This window comes from Mauremys mutica, chromosome 10 (assembly GCF_020497125.1).
Source record: "Mauremys mutica isolate MM-2020 ecotype Southern chromosome 10, ASM2049712v1, whole genome shotgun sequence".
NCBI lineage: Eukaryota > Metazoa > Chordata > Testudines > Geoemydidae > Mauremys > Mauremys mutica.
In genome coordinates, this window is record NC_059081.1 from 44223748 (window position 1) to 44239009 (window position 15262).

At 40.0% G+C, this 15262-nt stretch overlaps 1 protein-coding gene across 6 annotated transcripts in view; it reads right to left on the reverse strand.

Annotated features, from left to right (window-relative positions):
• Positions 1–15262, reverse strand: part of ZNF385B (zinc finger protein 385B) — a 242038-nt gene that overhangs the window by 61294 nt on the left and 165482 nt on the right. For all 6 annotated transcript variants that reach the window (XM_045032910.1, XM_045032911.1, XM_045032915.1 and 3 more), the window contains one exon: positions 5582–5692. In XM_045032910.1, the coding sequence (XP_044888845.1) occupies positions 5582–5692 (111 nt within the window). The remainder of the gene's footprint in view (positions 1–5581; positions 5693–15262) is intronic.

Sequence of the window (15262 nt, forward strand, 5' to 3'; positions counted from 1 at the left end):
GTCTAAATATTACTCATGGAAAGGTAAGAAGCACTAAGATCCAGGGAAGAAACTTCAACTGGAAAACTACTGAAATTCTTTTAGGAGAAACAGAAATAGAAAATTTAATCATTTTTTGTCATTTTCATTTTAATAGCTTGCATAGTTTCAGTTGAGGGAAGTTGGAATGACCAAAGCCTTTGCCAGCCAAGGAAAGAATGCCAGTTGTGCAGACTTTGGAAAAGGAATTGCAAATCCAACATGGCTGTATTATAAACCTCATTGTACAAAGCTCTGTGCTTCTCAGCCCAACAGTTTGAATGCAAACTTTTACTGAATGTAATCTGATGATCCTAGGAAGGGTCTGACTAGATGCATCTAATGGCTACCATGTTAGATCTGAGCCATAACTGAAGTGCTTCATACATTTTTTAGGATTCCCCCCGAAGGAAGAACTCTCTCTACTCTAGTCCAATGGAGATGAACTTTAAAGACCATTTCACATGGTAAGTATTAAGGTATTTTTCTAATATTTGGGCTGACGACAAAAATGTGAAACACATTAGTTTGAACTCTGTTCTTTTTCACTTTGAACAAAGTCCAGATGAGGATTAAGCGCCATCTTTTCATGGAAGAATTGAAGACAGGGTTCTTTAATTGACAATGTTCATATTTCACTTATTCTTCCACTTTCCATAATTGCTATAAGGAAAAAAAACATACGGGGAGGTCTCCACTAGAGGATTGATAAGGAGTTTTCTTATGCCAATGCAATTTATGAAGATATAGGAGCTGTCAAGAGAAGGCTGACACCAGAAATCCATGGGCAGAAGATTGAATCTGTAGGTAACTGGGAATCTCTTATAGAGGACCCAATGCCATATGTTTGGAGTGGATTTAAGCTGAAACCTCTATACCTGGTGAACAAATCTTCCCAAAATAGTCTTGTATGCTGTGATTATGGAATGTTTCAGAGACTTTCTATTAAAGTTAGCCAGTTCCCAGGAGTAGCCATGTTGTTGAAAGCTCAGACTCTCAGGTTCTGTGCTGTAAAATCAAATCTGCAAAGATTAGACTGAGGCCAATACAGTCAGGGTCACTGATGCTTTATCTAGTCTTATTTTTTCCAAATAAATTTGGTGATTAGAAGGAAATTGGAAGGGCATATGAATACATCTGCCCACTAGAAGGAAAAGGTGTCCCTCTTCCATGCCAAGAGATGCCATCGATGAGACCAAAATATTCATACTTTTCCAGTTGTTCTAAATTGTGGGTAAGTCTAGATATGGGAAGGAGTGGGGGGAATCACTTGTTTCACAGAGCCAAGGATGTCCTTGTTCAGCTTCTGCTTGTTTTCTACTAACAAATGACAATTGAGCATGTTAGCTTTGAAGTTTTGTCTTGTTCTGCGGGATGCCATGGTAACAGACAGGTGTGCTTCTCATGGAATGAAAGGAGTTTGGTGATCTGTGGTTCAGATTTGTATTCTGTTCCTCCTCGGCCATTCACATATGCCACCATGGTCTAATTGTCCCTCTTGATGTGGAATGTGAAGGTATTCCTTGAGAATTTTGTGAAGCAGGGCTTCTTATCATTGTCAGCTGCTTTGGAGGTACTATGAGTGTCCAATAGTAGAGCTAATTGTGCAGGCCGAAGAACTGGAGGGATTGGGGATCGTGGCTTGTATGTGCAGAACAGCAACATGAGCACGAACCACAAACACTGGGAGGCAAACTACTTGAGAACAGTAAAGAGAAGAATTAAAACTAGAAAACTGGGATAATTACCATTTGAGCTTCAAGAAAAACAAGACCCTGATATAATAGCAAGGAAGGTTTACATTTTAGTGGGTTTTGTTAATTAGGAATTGTGGCTGGTGCACTGGGCTATGTGGAAAGAGTTTTCCTTTTATGAACATTTTTAGCAGTAAGTCATTCAGCTAACGTAGGGGTAAATGCTTTAGGGAATCTCACCTTAGTCAACACTACTGAAACTCCTTATTTGTCCTCTCCCCAAAATGGGAGAGACTGCAAGGGAATGAAGGTGGTGGTAATACTCCAGGTCCCCATTTGACTCTAATGTTCATGGGTATTCTATACATCAGGAGTCATAATGCTTTACAGGGGTTGCAAAACTGCCATTTTTACAACTATTCACTTTTGACCCCTTCTGTGGTTGCCTTGAAGTGACAGCAGAAAGTCTTCTGACAAAGTGGAGATTGAAATTGTGGGAGTAAAGAGCTGACAGGTTTGCCGATGTTTGAGAACCTTCCCTCTCTCTAAAATGGTGTAGAGATAGACCCAGCTGCAGTAGCTTTGTCACATATGAGCACTTTCTCTTACTGCCAGATTACAGGCACATGGATTGTGCATTGCATTAGGTCCAATCCTACTAGACTCTCTGCTGCTAGCTTCTGCTATATTGCTGTGTACAGAATGAATGGCAGGCCCTGTAAAGTGGCAGCTTAGAGTAGGCTGCTCTGGCATGCATACTGAGGAACCTAAGAGGAGAAAAAAAATCAGGCTATTATCCTGCAGATTTCAACTCTTGGAATGGTCTGCTGGTACAGGCAGATTGGCAATATGGGATAGACCACTCTGGTGCACTGCTGAGGGAAAACAGTGAAAAGTGTGGTTCTGATGACTGACAATCCCATAAATAAGAAGGTCCCCGCAGACCGATTAAAGGAAATGTTGCTACTACTGTACTGCTATATGCTGTGGAGAACAAAACTGCTCTCTCAGAGTCTGAATAAAGGGCTCAAAGTGCAGTGATACAGCAGCCCACCAGAGGGAGCCTGAGTTCAAAAGGTGAAAGGAAGAAAAAGGGCTGCGGTGCCCCCGTTGAGGTGGCAGGAGTAGGTCTAACCCAGGAGTGACATCCAGTCCAGCAAATAGCCATGTATGAGAAATGTATTGTTTCATTTGTAAGGTAATAAAGGAAAATCTATTGATCTGTAATGGAAGAACTGTTCTCTTTCAGAGGGGAAAATAAGGGAACTACATTTAAAAGGGAGGAGAGTATAATCTGATGAATCCATTCTGAGGCCAGCTATTGACACAGGATGGCAGTGCTACAAACCTCGGCCAGAAAAGAAAAGAAGGCCAAACGGAACAGACCCCATCTCAGGAGACGTTCCTAGATGTAATTGTGGGGGCAGTCTTGTGGTCTCCGTCAGAAAGCTGAGAAGCAATAAATCAAGGAAGAGCATGGTCAAAGCGGTACCAGAAAGGGGTAGAATGGAAAAAAACTAGGGCTCTGGGGAGCAGCTTTCAAAATCTTTTGAAAAGTATTTCTTATAAGGAGATAAAAATAGCAAATATTTTAATACTTCAGTATCATTTAGCGACAGCACGCGCTTCTTATAAATGTTATGTTTGCTCGTAGATGTTTTCATTTGTGTTAATGATCGCTTAATAGCATTAAAAGCCATTCTTCATGATTGGGTATGGTATGTCTTAAGAGTCTTGCACATGGAAATTAGTTCTCTTGACATTAACTACTCAGGGAAAAATCTTAATCTGCTCATATGCATTCATTCAGTGAGCTCTTTTTAGAGCACATTTTGACCTGAATTGCATTGCAGTAGACAGAGCTTCACAGAACTTGACCAGACTAAAGGGACAACATGAAGTCAAAATCCCCACTTATCTGAACTGCAAATATTTACTATTGGAAGGGTACAATTGGAGGGAACTGAGGTGAGGTTATCAGTAAAGCATGCAGGTACACAGGAGGAAGTAGAGATTTCTTCTAAAAAGGAAACGAATATAAAGGACACATACACTTGGAGGAAGTCTGTCTGCCTCCATTTCTCTTGAATTCTTTGTGCTGTTCACTTAGAACACAAGAATGGCTGTACTGGGTCAGACCAAAGGTCCATCCAGCCCAGTATCCTGTCTACCAACAGTGGCTAATGCCAGGTGCCCCAGAGGGAGTGAACCTAACAGGTGGTGATCAAGTGATCTCTCTCGTGCCGTCCATCACCACTCACTGATAGACAGAGGCTAGGGACACCATTCCTTACCCATCCTGGCTAATAGCCATTAATGGACTTAACTGCCACAAATTTATCCAATTCTCTTTTAAATGCTGTTATAGTCCTAGCCTTCACAACCTCCTCAGGCAAGGAGTTCCACAAGTTGACTGCATGCTGTGTGAAGAAGAACTTCCTTTTATTTGTTTTAAACCTGCTGCCCATTAATTTCATTTGGTGGCCCCTAGTTCTTATATTGTGGGAACAAGTAAATAACTTTTCCTTATTCACTTTCTCCACATCACCCATGATTTTATATACCTCTATCATATCCCCCCTTAGTCTCCTCTTTTCCAAGCTGAAAAGTCCTAGCCTCTTTAATCTCTCCTCGTATGGGACCTATTCCAAACCCCTAATCATTTTAGTTGCCCTTCTCTGAACCTTTTCTAATGCCAGTATATCTTTTTTGAGATGAGATGACCACATCTGTATGCAGTATTCAAGATGTGGGCATACCATGGATTTATATAAGGGCATTAAGATATTTTCTGTCTTATTCTCTATCCCCTTTTTAATTATTCCTAATATTCTGTTTGATTTTTTTGACCGCCTCTGCACACTGCGGGAATGTCTTCAGAGAACTATCAACAATGACTCCAAGATCTTTTTCCTGATTTGTTGTAGCTAAATTAGCCCCCATCATATTGTATGTATAGTTGGGGTTATTTTTTCCAATGTGCATTACTTTACATTTATCCATATTAAATTTCATTTGCCATTTTGTTGCCCAATCACTTAGTTTTGTGAGATCTTTTTCAAGTTCTTCACAGTCTGCTTTGATCTTAACTATCCTGAGCAATTTAGTATCCTCTGCGAACTTTGCCACCTCACTTTTTATCCCTTTCTCCAGATCATTTATAAATAAGTTGAATAGGATTGGTCCTAGGACTGATCCTTGGGGAACACCACTAGTTACCCCTCTCCATTCTGAAAATTTACCATTTATTCCTACCCTTTGTCCCCTGTCTTTTAACCAGTTCTTAATCCATGAGAGGATCTTCCCTCTTATCCCATGACAACTTAATTTACGTAAGAGCCTTTGGTGAGGGACCTTGTCAAAGGCTTTCTGAAAATCTTAGATATTAGTTTGTTGGCAAATAAAGTATAATTAACCCGTAGGACACTGGATTGTGATCTGGTCTTTTCTGTAGTTCACCAGTGTACCTGAACCCAAAGTACTTAGGCCCTGATTCAGGAAAAGCACTTACACATGTGCTTAAGTGTTGTACTGAAGAGAGATGCTTTCCAAAACTGGGACTTTAGAAAAACAACACTATCTAGCCTCAAACTACAGAAAGAAGGAGCAAGTTACTAGTCAGGTCTTTCTGCTCTTTTGGTAGATTTCCCCTGGTGGTGGCAGTCATGGTCAGGCAACTAAGTCTAAGCCAAGTACCAGAAAAAGTTAAAAATCACAGTGTGGGATGCCATTACAAGCTCACTTGCGAGTGGGCAAAATGTCATCCTAAATGGCTGGCATAAGTGTGGGCAGAACTGTAAAGGATTTAATTGAGAAAAGATGTTTGGATTAATTAGACGCGCTGCTAGAAAAAATATAATGATACTCACATCAGAGTTAAAGCGAAGCTGACAGACATTACAGGAAATAACTTGTTTCTTCTTTGGGGGAATGGATACTCCAAATGTGTGGTTTATGACTGCTTTTTGCACAGGATCCATCTGGAGAGCAAACAATAAAATATTCAATTTACAACTTCACAGGACAATAAACAGTGCAGAAAAGGCTCAAAATAACATTTTCCCCCTACAAGTTCCATTTTTTTAATAAAACAGGAGGAAATAGTATTTCAAACCTCATAATAAAAATGATTAGATTTATCTGAAGATAGGGAATTTGTATAATGCCAGAGTTTACAGAAAAGCAACTCAGCCACCCCCATCACAGACCACTGGATGGTCCACCTCCCTTATCACTCAGAGCACCACTATCACATCAAGAGGCAAGGAGTCCATAAATCTCTCCTGCACCATATGCTGCTTCGATAGTCACACCACTAAGCACCCTGTCTCCCCCAGAAGCACTAAACTTTTGTTTGTCTCTTTCTTTGCAAGGAAAAGTGTCAGTACTCTGGAAAGAGGGGAGATAAGTGTTTTTGGTTTTTGTGGCACAAGTAAGCTCCAGAATCATCTTATGTGGTATATGTAGCTAAGCTGGCTTTGGGATGTAAAACTAGAGATAGAAGTTTGGGGGCATTAGAGGGAGCAGGGGACAATTTTAAATCTAGATTTCTCCCCCCCTTCCCCGCACACACATTCTTCTTTGGTAATAAATTCCTATTTCTTTCCTTTTGGTGGGTTGGTAGCTATTCAAAACAGGCTACCCAGTAAGCAACAGTTACCAGAGAAATCCACATCAGCGACAATGCTCCTGAGTGCCTTTTTTCTCAAGTCCAATTCCAAGGGCATATGGAAGGGGCTGCAAGTAGCAGCAGACCTGTAGCAGCTTCCCACTCATCTCACACACACAAATTAATTGGGAAAATCTTCTTTCATGGAGACATCTTTGTGAGAGGAGTTTCTTTACAGACTCTTTACAACACTTACTTGCCTGGAAAAATTGACTCATTCCTCAAGGATTTCAAAAATAGAATTGATGAGTGATACAATCCAAGAGAATATTCAAGTAAGGAGTACTACCCAGGAAGTGTTTAAAAATGACTTTGCACCAATTAAAGATGTAGCAGTTACCATACCAGAGAAAATGCTTTGCCACTGAGAAAATAAGACACGCTTGAGACAAACTGAAAACACAAAGTGTCTGAATCCTGAGCTTGAAAGAGAATTCTCAGGAACTGGGAACTAAAGAAGCCTTTCCTAAGTATCAAAACTCCTGCTGGATAGCAAGCTTGCCTCCATTGGCAACTGAGAAGCCTGAAGGATTCCAGACAGCTCTATTAGTACCTCTGCTAACTCTGAGGGTATTGAGGGGAAAAAATTATAATTGTTATCTCACATTTGTATCACGGTAGCAGCCCTAAGCACCGGTTAAAAATAAGGCCCTATTGTGTGAGCCACTGTACAAATACAAAGAAAAATGTAGTCCCCACCCCAAACAGTTTAATGCATTTTACTTCTATATCTATATGTGTTTATATGTGATTAATTTATTTAAAGATAAGCATAGGTCTGGCAAAAATGGGGAGGAAAAATAGTAGTCTACAATGAAGAAAGAGTTTACATTTCCTAACTTTGTTTAGGGTTCCTACTCTTGGGGGAATTTTGTGCCACTGCACGTGTGCACAATTCATGTGATGCATAGAATTTTTTTTTCCTGCAGAAAATACATTCTTCTGGAAATATGCTGCAGTTACTCTTTTTTCCCACCAGGGGCTGCTGTGGCACCAGAACAGCCCCAGCTACAGATAGGGAAGAGACAGAGGCTGCTTTCCTCACAGCGCCCTATGGTGGGGCCAGGTCAGGACAGAGGCACAGGATATGGGGGCGGGCGGGGTGGACATCATGGGGGACATGGGGCTGCTGTCGGGTCACAGACTGGAGTTCAGAAGTGTGGAGGGACAGACTGGGGTAGGGGCTGAAAGGGATTGGGGGTGCAGGGACTCATGGAGAATGGGGTGGCTGAGTAGCGGCACAGGGACAGATGGGGAGGGGGTGCAGGGACACATAGGGGAGGGGTGTCTGAGTGGGGTTGCAGGACCACATGGGGATGGAGGGAGAGGGATGCAGGGATACATAGGGATGGGGAAGGAAGGGGGTGGCTGAATGGGGGTGAAAGGACACAGTGGGATGGAGGGGTGCAGAGACACATGGGGACAGGGGCAGATATGCCTGACTGAATGAAAGAAGTTAAGGGTCAGCCAGAGTCTGCATAGTGAAAGCTCCCTAACAATCCCTCCCTGCCCCCCAAAAACCTGTTCCATACGTCTCCCACCCACATCCAACATCCCTCCAAGTTCACACCCTGGCTCTTTGCCAGCAATTACTTCCTTCTCCCTCATCTCCTCTGGTACCCCTGACTCCCGCAAGTCTTTGCACTACTTCTGAGGAGTGTGGGAAATAAAGTTTCTGTATTGAATTATTACTCAGAGTTCTGTATTGATATGCCTAGTAAGGAATTTATTTGTCAAAAAACATTTCCTGAATCTTTTTTGTTGTCTGCATTGTTCCAGACATCGTTGCTGACAAGTGTTTTGAAATAAATTACCAAAATAATTGAAACTGGTGTGATTATGCAGTTAAATAAAATCTGCAGAATTTTAAAATATTATATGCAGAATTTTTATTTTTAGAATTCCCTGAAGAGTAATTTCCCATCACAGGAGGGAGTAGTTTGATTTTTGCTAAAAGGTTATATTTTTCTTGCGGATTATTTTTCAGTCTCAGCAGTGATTTTCTTGCTACAATAATATACAAAAGAGTCATATGACTAGGATGACGCAAAGCTTGCATTTGACACTAAAATTAATTTGATAAAGAGATGGGGGAAGAAAGTTGACGTTAATTATTCTTTAGATCAGGTTTTTGCAGTGAATTAGCTACTTCCAGATTTTCTGAAGCTGATGGCTAAATATTCTAGTTGTCCCCCTTAAAACATTTTTGATGCTTCCGGAGAAAGAAAACTGCATTAGTGAGGATTTTCTTAATACAAACACATAGATACATACATTCAAGAAATATCTTTTGTAGCATAGCTAGGAGGTTTTCTATTACGTAACACTTAACTGATGAATAACTTTTTGGAGTATAGTGAGATGATGTCCCCATTACCTCCAATCCAAAAAAAGAGGGTTTTCTAAAGTTCATAGCTAGCATTTATCCTTTTTGGAACTGTGATGTAATGTTTACCTGCTTTTGATAGTAAATACTGTATTTCACTGCCTTAAGAGTCATAAAAAACAAAAATTAAACAAATGCAGCTCAACTACAGCGGATTACTTTGTTATAAACTGATACTACAACATTGTCAAAGAAGAGCAACAAGAAAAATAATAAACGATAAAGCTTGAATAAAACATCTTTGAAACATAGGGCTGGAGGGGACTGCGAGAGATCATTTAGTACAGCTCCCTGCATTGAGGCAGGACCAAGCTAACCTAGATCATCTCTGGCAGGTGTTTGTCTAACCTGTTTTTAAAAACCATCAGAGATTCCACCACCTCTCTTGGTAAATTGTTCCAGTACTTAGTTATCCTGACAGGAGGTTTAACCTAAATCTACCTTGCTACAGATTAAGCCTATTACTTCTTGCTTACCATTTCTTCTCTCTAACAGCCCTTAACATATTTGAAGATTTATCAAGTCCCTCCCCACCCCCCAGTCTTCTTTTCTCAAGACTAAACATGCCCAGATTTTTTCAACATTTCCTCATAGGTCAGGTTTTCTAAAACTTATTTTTGCTGTTCTCCTCTGGACCCTCCAATTTATTCCTAAAACGTGGCATCCAAACTGGACACAATACTTCAGCTGAGGCCTCACCATGCCGAGTGGGACAATTACCTCCTGTGTCTTACATAAAACACTTCAGTTACACCCCAGAATATTAGCCTTTTACAACTGCATCACATTGTTCGGTCATATTCAATTTATGATCCACTATAGCCCCTGCCTGCCTAGCCATTTAATACCCATTTTGTATACGTGCATCTGATTTTTTCCTTACTCAGTGTAGTGCTTCTTTATTGAACTTCATGTTGTTGATTTCAAACCAATTCTGTAATTGGTCAAGATCATTTTTTAATTCTAATCCTGTCCTCCAAAATGCTTATCCTGCCCTTGAATGGTGGTAGACTCTGGACTGACCCCTGGAGACCCCACTTGATATGCCCTTCCCAGTTTGACAGCAAACAATTGCTAGCTACTCTGAGTATGTTCTTTCAACTAGCTGCATACCCACCTTAAGAAATTTCATCTAGACAACATTTCCCTAGTTTGGTTACGACAATGTCATGTGGGACTGTATCAAAATGATTAGAATGGAATAACCTCCTAGTGTTTCCAGAATACAGTGACAATGCTTAAGAATAACTCCAAAACTAGAAATTAAGTAAAATTAAATACATTAAGCAAATTAAATAAAAATTAGTAAAACAATTTCTATTTCTGAACTCTACCCCTTATTCTATCACTCTACAAAATAAGCACAATGTAGCAGAATGCTGATCTAAAGTACAGGTTACGGAACTTCTGCTTGCAAACTTTTTGATCATTCATTGTACAATATTAATCTAGCAGAAACATATATGAGATCATATTTAGAATTTGCTCCTGTATCAAATTTGTTGGGATGTAACTGACATTTAAATGTTTGTACCTAATGCAGTAGTATTTTAGCACAACGTATGTTTTGCTTTTTCAGTTAAACAGTTAGACTTGCTAATCTAGAACAGAATAGTTTAGTGATGAAAAGTACCTCAACCCATCTGAAGTGTCTGAGATCAGTAAAAAGGAACAGCGAAGAAAACACTTATCTGCAGAACTACTAAAAAAAAGTAAAACCAGCAGCGATTCTCCTATGTACTCCAGATAATAATCCACAGCGTTAATATTAGGCAATTAGCAGTTTAGAAACGACAACATAGACTATGCATAAAGTCTCAAATTCAAACAGACACAGCAACACAAGGACAAACTCTCATGAACAATACAGAGCACCCAGCCTCCAGAAGCTACAGCTCAAGATTCCCAAGGGAGTAGTTGATGATCTTTCCCAAAGAGAAGAACTGAATGCAGTCTGGTCATGATTAGAATTCAAGAAGGTGCAACATTAACAATTAATAGGTTTTAAATATGTCAGAAACTAGGCTGGATTACAGCATGTTTGAATAGTAACATAGTATCTGTCTGCCAGAAGGTTAATGCTGTGGGGTAAACTGATCTGGGATCACCAAATAAAATTAGATACATGTCGTTTTGAGTACAATCTAGCATCTGGATGCTTATTATGACTATAATATGAGCTACAGGCATAGTAAAGAGTTAATACATTTGCACTGAAGGTGGGTGGTAATGATATTGAAGATTAAAAACCTTTTCTATTTCATTCTCTTATTGCAAATACATATATGAAATAAAAGGAAAACCAGTTGGGTTAAATAAAACTAAGCAGAAATAATGCCAAAAGCTTAAACCCATACTGCAAACCCATATTAACCTGAGTAATCCTTACTCACGCTATTAGTTGCAATGAAATCACCGTGACTACCTCTTGAGAGCATAGATTATTAGATTTCAGGGGATTGCAACACTGGTCGCTCATTTTTTTCCCCTCTACACTTCCTGATTTCAGCCGGGACCAGAATCAGGAATATCCTCCTGATATTTATCTTACATTTATATAACTCCTTTCATTTTAAAGGCTCCCAAGGTGCTTCACAAGGTACATGGATAGCTGTCAGAAATGCAGTCATTTCTGGGGTGGAGGGAAGCAACAAAAAAGTTATGGTAAATTACAGAAGAGTCAGAAGGAGGAAAGGAAATGTTTGGCCCATAACAACAAAACAAACCCTACTATTATAAAATATATTCAGGATCTTTGTTATTCATATATAGCAAAGAGAACTTTTTGCGCAATATTTACACACAGCTGCACAGAACCCTGTTTACGTACCTCAAAGGTGAAGAGCCTGCCAAGATGTGACCCACTTTTGTTCCAAGAAAGCTAGGTGTTTCCAAACCTTTTGCTTCAGCTAAACTACCAAATACTACAAGATTAGCTATTCTTGCCACATTACAAATCTACCTGTTCTTATGGATTTAAACTCTCTGGCGATTTGTAGTTCTGAAGCTTGGATAAGTATCTGGATGCCTCTCTGAAAAGAAACTTTTGATTTTTGCCTATTACTAGAGAGGTATTGGTAATAAAACAAATTTGGCAGTCATCCAGCTCTGGGTGTATATTAACCTAGAGATGTGGCTGCCATTTTTCTCCACTGACTAACTCTGGCACAGGTCTGGCCTACGAACTCTCCTTTTCCTCCCATCATTTATATCCATACCTCTGTAAGGCATCCATGTATTCTACTGCCACTACTCCAAACTGATGAAATTTTCACCCAACCCTTTTCTTCTCTCACCACAATGATTACAATTTCCACACTGATGCCTCTACAAGTCCTGACTCTTCTGCCTCCATCTGATGCCTGTCTTCTCCCACATCAGAAATACTGCAATTCATACTCTAACAACTCCATAGGCTCTCCATTCAATTCAAAATTACCATCTGGTTTTTAAACACTCCTTGGAGTTGCTACAAATTATGAGAGAGACCCTGAGCGACATTTTGAAATTGTGGGCAAGGAAACTGGTTGTAAACTATATGTTGATAAGCGGGTATAAAAGTTTAAATTGGTATAACTTCTGACTCAGTATGTGTGCAAAATCTGGGAGTCACCAATCAAGGTGCCTTTTCTCCCATCCTGATCTCCTAAAATCCTTTAAAAAAATCTACAGCTAGAGAAACTAATAATTGATTTGCTAGCACAATCAGCTCTACTGCTTTATAAATGCAATCTTGCAATTTTTCCATTTGTGAACGGAGACAAAGTGTCAAGTATCAGTGGGGTAGCCGTGTTAGTCTGGATCTGTAAAAGCAGCAAAGAGTCCTGTGGCACCTTATAGACTAACAGAGCATGAGCTTTCGTGGGTGAATACCCACTTTGTCGGAGACAAAGTTTCACACACAATTACCATCAGTATGGCAAGGGTTAACGTTTTAAATGCTGGTATTTATACAAATCCATTAGACAACTCTTCCATTTTTTTCTTTTATTATTTAAAATAAATAGTTCGGCAACCAGTAACAAGCAAACCCATAGGGTGAGATCCAGTCTATTTTTCAACTTCTCTCTAGCGCACTAGGCTTGATGCCAACATGATTTCATTCTGCATTTCAACTTTAAACCTCCTCAGGAGAGGTGGGCATGCTGCCATTATGAAGAACCACTATATATTGGAGCTTAATTCAAATTCTGTCATTAACACCATCTCTCTCTCCAGTACTCTACATATTTTGATGACTGATAAGAGTTATGAAGATAGACACATTTATTCAAAACAGAGCACACATTTAAAATGCACACTGTAAAAATCACAGATTGACAGTAGAAAAAGTTGAATGTGAAAAAAATTAAAATATTAGGTAAATAAATACTATTCCATCCCAGTCCTCTGCTCAATGATAAATTATGCACTTCAGCAAGAATCATTTACAATTCTCTACTACTACTACTACATTTGTCACAATACACAGTATATAACACACACACACTTAGAGAAATGTTGCTATAACCCTTGTCACTGGGTCAAAGCCAAGTGTAATTTAAGATTCAACTGAATAGTGTATTATATTTTTTTCTGGCTCACTTTACACCCCGGAGTCAGCCCTGACGACACTCTTTTTTTTTTAATTTTGAAAACCGTCAATGTTCTCTGCTGTAGTATGTAAAATGTTTTGGGGTTGGAAAAGTCACACACACACACACCCCCTCTGGTGGGGATTTGAGGCAAGAGACAGCTTCTTCAAAATCCCTAGCAGTTGACTCCAAGAACATGAGAATGGCTAATTCTAAAAGAAAGAATAGTAACTCCTAGTTGTGGTAATCTGTGATAATCTTGTCACCGCATTGAGGGGTGCTCCTAACACTATCATCTTTATATAGCTATTATGTGCTTTGATTCCTTAATTACACATAATATCAGCACAGAGGGTGAAACCCTAGTTTCGCTGAAGTCAATGGCAAAACTCCCATTGATTTCAGTGGAGCCAGGATTTCATTGGGAGATTTCTCTCTGCCATCATTATTGTTTTTCAGTACTGGCCTTGCTTTTCCTGTGTGAGCACAGGTAGGGTGCAGTTTGCAACCCTTGCCCTGACAGGGGCAGAAGTGCCTGAGGTAGAAATCAGAGCTAAGGGATGGTTTTATCAATGTCAATGTATGTCTTCCTCACCCCTCAGTGGTTCCCATGATGGGAGAAACTCTGAACTCTGTGAACCCCATAGCATTTGCCCCAAATCAGCACTGATCACTTTGTGAACTGTGCCAGCAAGTTCCAGGTGTGGAACAACACGTGTGCCTGTGACCCGCACTCTGGAATTTCTCACTGGCCTGGGGATTGTAAACTGGGCTCTATCAGTGAAACTGAGCCCAAAATAGTCTAATAAAATGACAAATTTAAAAAACATGTAGTAATTCATTATTCCCCATTCGCTGATGTGCCAGACAGTACAGAAATACACCAAAAACTATGTTAAAATTATGTGCAGTGCCCAGACAGAGAAAATTCAGAGTTCAGGTTTCTGCTCCATCCTAACAGTCCCTGGTTTGTTACTGTCCTGCAGTGTTCCCAAAGCTGGGAGTGTCTGTGCCCCAAATGTTACACAGTAATGTTAACTGAGGCTAGATTAGTAATTTCAATTCTTTACCTTCTCCCTTCCGGCAGTGTAAATGAGGCTTTTATAATTTGTTTTGAATTCTGCATTATTTTTATTAGCAGCCATGAGTACTAGGCTGAGTATTTGGCACTGATTTTCTGTCTCTTGACCGTAACATTTAGGCTCCCCTTCCTTCCCTTTGCCTTTATGGAGAGGGGAGGCTGTGCCCACAGAAGTGGGGAGTACTGCCTCTGTAGCATGTTTTCCTACGAAAACCCCTTTTTGGTGGATTGATGGGAAACCAGCAGGCTTGGATGGAGCAAGACAAAAACTGTTTCTACTCCACCAGATTTTCCTTCTACCTGCTTAAATCCACAGGGTGCAGCAATGGAGGTTACTGTAAGCAAACTCTTCAGTAATGTATGGGTTCATGGATTTTAAGGCCAGAAGAGACCACTATGATTATTTTGTCTGACTTCCTGAGTAGCACAAGCCTTTGACCCACACCCAGTGGAGAGCTACCCTTCCCTACTATGAAATCCCATAACTTGTGGTTAGCCAGAGCATTGTTTTTTCAGAAAGACATCCAATCTCCATTTAAAAGTTCCAAGTGATGATGAATTTACCACCTCCCTCAGGAAACCATTCCAATGACTAATTACCCTCACAATTTAAAAGTTGAGTCTTATTGTTAGTATAAAGTTTTCCTACTTCAATTTCTAGCTAGTGAAACTGTCTCTCTTAGATTAGAAGGGCAGCCTGAGTATGACACCTTCTCCATGCGTAGGTACTTATAGATTGTAATCGCATCACTTCTTAACCCTCTCTTTGTTAGGCTAAATAGATTAAGCTGCTTAAGTGTCTCATGATAAGGCATCTTTTCCAGACCTCAGATCATTTTG